This window comes from Coregonus lavaretus, assembly GCF_964263955.1.
Source record: "Coregonus lavaretus genome assembly, contig: HAP1_SCAFFOLD_1766, whole genome shotgun sequence".
NCBI lineage: Eukaryota > Metazoa > Chordata > Actinopteri > Salmoniformes > Salmonidae > Coregonus > Coregonus lavaretus.
Window position 1 is genome coordinate 77,514 of NW_028165125.1, and position 5,438 is coordinate 82,951.

Consider the following 5,438-nt stretch of genomic DNA (forward strand, 5'->3'; position numbering starts at 1 on the left):
ACGGTTTCTGACAGTTTGTGCAGAAATTCTTCAGTTGTGCAAACCCACAGTTTCATCAGCTGTCCGGGTGACTGGTCTCAGACGATCCAGCAGGGGAAGAAGCCGGATGTGGAGGTCCTGGCCTAGAATGGTTACATGTTGTCTGCGGTTGTGAGGCCAGTTGGACACACTGCCAAATTCTCTAAAACAACGTTGGAGGCTGCCTATGGTAGAGAAAATAACATTCAATTCTCTGGCAACAGTTCTGGTGGATATTCCTGCAGTCAGTTTGCCAATTGCACGCTCCCTGAAAACTTGAGACATCTGTGGCATTGTATTGTGTGACAAAACTGCACATTTTAGAGTGGCCTTTTATTGTCCCCAGCGCAAGGTGCACCTGTGTAATGATCATGCTGTTTAATTAGCTTCTTGATATGCCACATCTGTCAGGTGGATGGATTATCTTGGCAAAGGAGAAATGCTCACTAACAGGGATGTAAACAAATGTGCACAACATTTGAGAAAATTAAGCTTTTTGTGAGTATGGAACATTCATGGGATCTTTTATTTCAGCTCATGAAACATGGGACCAACACTAACATGTTGCATTTATATTGTTGGTCAGTATATATCAGAAACCTGGCACCACTTTTCACCTGCTTTACTTAAGATAACCTGGGGCATCGGAAATGACCTAGAGACCTACACTATGCTGCAGTTAATTCAGCCCACAAACACCAACTGTATGAGAAAGTCAGACAAAACAGAAATCATTTGACTGTAGATAAAAGGAGAGTACAATATGACTAAAGACAATTTGGGAAGTAAGTAAAATAAAGGCATATTAAAATGTCAGTGGGTGGTTCTTATTTTATATAGAAGTCAATGATTGCCCTCTTGTGGAAGCATTATGAAACATCATTCAATCAATTACAGACTGGCACCAGGTAGACTTTATTTTTAAGGTTCCATGACCTCTTCAATAGTACCATGGATTAAAACCTAGAAATAAATATAATGAAATACTATGATGAATACCACCACAATTAAAATGGATTCACAGTAGCATTGAACAGAAAATAGCGTAGTCTCCTCACTTCTGCTCTCCTATACAATGTATCTGGAGAGGAGACGTTTCAGTTATACTGCAATGACTAGCTTTTCTACTGAAGCAGTCTTTTCCAAGTGTCCCATACGGTATATTCCTCTGAAGTGTCCCCCTTGCTGTTCCATCCATGGCAGTTACACGTGTGCTCTAGAAATGTTACAGCTTGCATTGTCACATATACATTATTATCATTATGATGATTTGTGATTTCTGTCTTTATTTGCCACAGTTCATATTTGGTTTTGCCTCATAGGAACAGACATAATAAAACAGGACTCAGTGTTGTTACTTCATAAAATAACATAAAAAAGAAGTCAAGTCCTCCTGTACTGTAAATAAAATGGTCCAGCAGCTGAAGTGGATAGGATCCATGTTGAGACAGAAACACTTTTGAAACAACCCCTGGTCCCCCACCCTCCTCCCCTCTTGTCCATCAATGATCACTTCCCCCACCCTGGTCAAACCCTCTTCCATTCCTGTGGTTGTGGAATGTTCGTTTAGAGTCCTCTCAGTGCCAACCATCAGTCATTATCCTTGGCACACCTGATGTGACATGGCACCGGCTGGTCTTGTGGCGGTGCTACCCATCCAGAGGCTTGCCCAGGTAGACCATGGTCACCTCAGTGTTGCCATAGACAGCTGAGACGGCCGGGAAGAGGCAGGCTTTGGGCAGCCCTCGGAAGGCCACTCCCAGAAACTCAAAGCCTCTCTCGAAGGCCAGGGTCTTGTCATCCATGTCAAGAATCACTCGTATCCTCTCCCCGATCTGTGGACGGACACCATTACACTAGAAAGTAATATAACAATAAGTAACAGCTACAATACAGCAAATGGCTTCACTTTAACCCTACAATTAATACATGATTACTGTTAAGAGAACTTCTAATTTAAGGTAGCGTTCTTCTTGTCATGCGTTCTACTGCACAGGCCTAACATCCCACAAATGTTTATCTAATATTTCAACTAGAATCACTTCATTGGGATGGGTCATCGGCCTAAAACAATGGCTTAGAGCTTCAATAGGACATTTTAGTTCATGCATACAGATATGTTGTCTATTCCTCTGTCTGCAGCCAACCCCATGGTGACGAAGTCCCTGAACTCCGGCACTAAACTAGCTGTTGTTTTCTGTTGCAAAACGTTTTGCTACGATGTGCACTTATGAATACGACCCAGGAGAAACACGTTGTTAACCTACCTGGTATTTGGGTGCATTGTTGCACTGAGGGAAGTTCCCGTTGACCTCCCCGTTGTGGAGCAGGTTGTTATCCACCAGATTCCAGCCCCAGCTCTGGTCGTCACTGCCCAGGAGGGCCACGTAGCCCTGGCATTGCATGGCAGCACGCTTGGTGGCAATGCCAATCACCGCCACGGTCCCCAGGGGCCCCTCCCACCAGATCTCCCAGGCATGGCGGCCCTTAGAGAAGCCGATCTTGCCGCGGGCTCCGTCTGTGCTCTGGGCGATGGGGTTGCGGTGAAGGGTGAAGCCGTTCTTCTTCACGTAGACGTTGCGTGAGCAGTCATGGGAACTCAGAGCGTGCTGGTAGGACTTGAGCTGCAGGACAGGAGAAGCAAACAAAGATGTGTTATGGTTTTGAAGAGGATCAAGACATCAATCCAAGTGATTAAGAGCAGAATCAACATGCATACCAGCAACTAAAAATCATTGCTATTCCATTTTACTTAAAATATCATCTAATTCAAGAAATTATTGCACCATGCTTATGGCTCTTATTTAATGCTGGCGTTGCTGCATAAATAAACAACTGGGCGTGTGTGTATAGACGGCTAGCCACTAGTCTGTGCATGACAGACATGGTAACTCATACCATTGATGAGTATCCTAGGCTATGATTGAATGGCAAGTTAATGTGTGCTGAAAGTGGGTTTGTGAGCTTTTCACAATGTGGTATCTTCTGGATTGAAATCAAAGTCTGTAACAACAGCTATAGGCCTTCACTTTGGTCTTCAAATGGTAAACAAACGTTAGCTACCTTTCCCTTGTATGTTGTCAGATTGCAGAGAATGTCGGAGCGCAGTGCCTCTTCACTAAGAGAGCGAGCGCACAGACTCCGCCACACCTCGCTGTTCTCATCCGCGAGGCAGTTGTTCCAGTGCCAGCACACCAACGAGCACCGCATCAAATCATACAAGTCCAGATAGGAGAACACATGCTCCAGAACCCGACTAGGAAGCCTGCCTGCTATTCCCACTCCTCCGCCCGCTGCAACATAGGACAACCCAGCTGAGTTACAACTGGCAGCGGCTGCGCCAATGCAAGAGGACGCCCCTTCAGCGGCTGCTCCCGACATATCTGCTCAATTGAGTTCACCGATTGATGAACGGTGTTTTTACAGCATAAATTATTAACTAAAATGAATTAAAATGGACCATTTCTAACAACACGATACTAGCTAAATCACGGCGGTGATATTGTTATGCATTTAATTCGATGGACCCAGACCGGGTTGGTAAAGTAGGAAGACAAACGCGAAATCCAGTCAGGTCCCAAAAATATTTGAATGGCAATGATAAATCATGCATTTCTAAATTAATCTAAATTAAATATTTATTCTTATCTGCAATCTTCAATTATAAAGAAGGAGACAGAGATAATCCCATAAACAACGTTTTGTCTTGAAAATTACAACAGGTGTATTTTACTTTGTGTTCCTGTTAGGACCTTTTTCGGACATCCAGCGCCCCTCGCAGCTGATCTACAGTCAGTTTAGATTTTAACCCACTAGAGTCCAAACTCAAATTTGTAGTGTGGTTTACTGATTGATCCTAGATCTGTGCACAGGATCAATTTCCATTCTGTGGATTGCCCTAATAGTGTAATACACATGGTTGGAATTGTCATTAGATGGATGCAAGAATGCTTCTTTCAGATTTGATAGCAGTTTTGTAGGAACAATTTATTGCTGAGCAATGCCAGCACCTAAACAGGTCCAATATGATAACTTGTACAATTTCCTAATGATTTGGTTCCAAACAGACGATGCCTATGCATCAGTGTTTTCTTTACTCTACTTGGGTTATATAAAGGTGTATAAAATGTTTTACATAAATGCTGTCCCAGACCCAGAGAGAAAGCAAAGCGAAAGTCACCTTTTTATACAGTACCACATCATTTTACATGGGCACGATGAGCTTCAAGCAGCGTTCAAAACAACTGGGAATTCGGAACTCGAAATCGCTGAATTCCGATTTCAATGCGTTCAAGACAACTGGGAACTCGGGAAAAAACGAGCTCCGACTGAGGAAATGTGTTTTGAACAGTCATCCAACTCGGAATTCCATGTCGGAAACTTGGGCATCTTTCTAGAGCTCCGACTTTCCAACCTAAAGATCACTGACCAGATCCCAGTTGTCTTGAGAAATGGGAAAGCCTCGTAAATGGCGTCCCTTGAGAAAGCAAGAAACAGATGTATGTCAGGAGAAGTGCAGTATTATCATAAGGAGACGTATACTTGGATGGCGGAGGAGGAATGGAGGGAAAAAGAGAGGCAGAGGAGGTCTAAGAGAGAGAGGGAGGAAGATTGTGAGCTTGAGTCTGTAAAAAATGGTGGGAAAAAGGGAGAAGGTTTGTTAAATAAGAATGGTAGGAAATGTAAGCAAAGTGAGCTGAAGACAGGAGGAGAAATGGAAGTGAATGAGGGTGAAGTACTCAGAGCCCGAGGCTTGCACAGAGGGTCAGGATAAAGATGAGTCTGTGACAGTAAAAGTGAAGTTTTTGGAAAAAGTGGACCCTTGCCTCTTGGCTGATCCATTTGTGGTTTCAGGATGGGTGAAAAAAGCGTTGGGTATAGTGGAATCGGTGAGGGTAACCAGAAGTGGTCTAGTGATAATTGTTTGTGTTTCTGTCAGAGGTAGAAGGCGCTCAGAGTTAAACAAATGGGGGAAAGAATTGTGAATTGTTTCGCTCTCAAGAAAAATGCACCATTGAAAGGAGTGATTTCTTAGGTAGCAGTAAATGTAAAAGTTGCCCAACTGAAGGGGAAGATTCCCGGAGTTTGTGATGCTCTTCGTTTGGTACGACGCAAACAGGGTGGCGTGAGTGGGGAAACAGAATAGTCATTGTCTGTTCTTTTGAGTTTTGAAGTTGAGTCTTTGCCTGACAAAGTTAAGTTAGGATATATACGTTATCCTGTACGAGCTTATGTGCCGAATATATTACGATGTTCAGGTGTCAAACTTATGGGCATGTGGCAGCAGTGTGTTTGAGAGAGGTTCCAAGGTGTGAGAAGTGTGCAGAAGGGCATGAGACAAAGGAATGTGTAGCATTGGGGAAAGTAGTGGTATGTGCTAATTGTAGGAGTGCCCATGGGCCTTGGGATCAGAAATGTCC

The 5,438-nt window shown here is 43.6% G+C and overlaps 1 protein-coding gene across 2 annotated transcripts; it reads right to left on the minus strand.

Moving 5' to 3' along the window:
- Positions 1–516: 516 nt before the first annotated feature.
- LOC311116253 (F-box/SPRY domain-containing protein 1) lies at positions 517–3,472 on the minus strand. Of its 2 annotated transcripts, none has more exons than XM_084191361.1 (3): positions 3,082–3,472; positions 2,286–2,642; positions 517–1,874 (listed from the first exon to the last, which is right to left on the minus strand). In XM_084191361.1, exons 1-3 carry the CDS (start codon positions 3,397–3,399, stop codon positions 1,668–1,670), a joined length of 882 nt encoding a protein of 293 aa, XP_084047487.1. In that variant the 5' UTR covers positions 3,400–3,472; the 3' UTR covers positions 517–1,667. The 2 variants fall into 2 exon arrangements, with proteins under 2 accessions (XP_084047487.1, XP_084047488.1); XM_084191362.1 differs by having other exon boundaries at positions 526–1,853.
- Between the last annotated feature and the right edge of the window lie 1,966 nt (positions 3,473–5,438).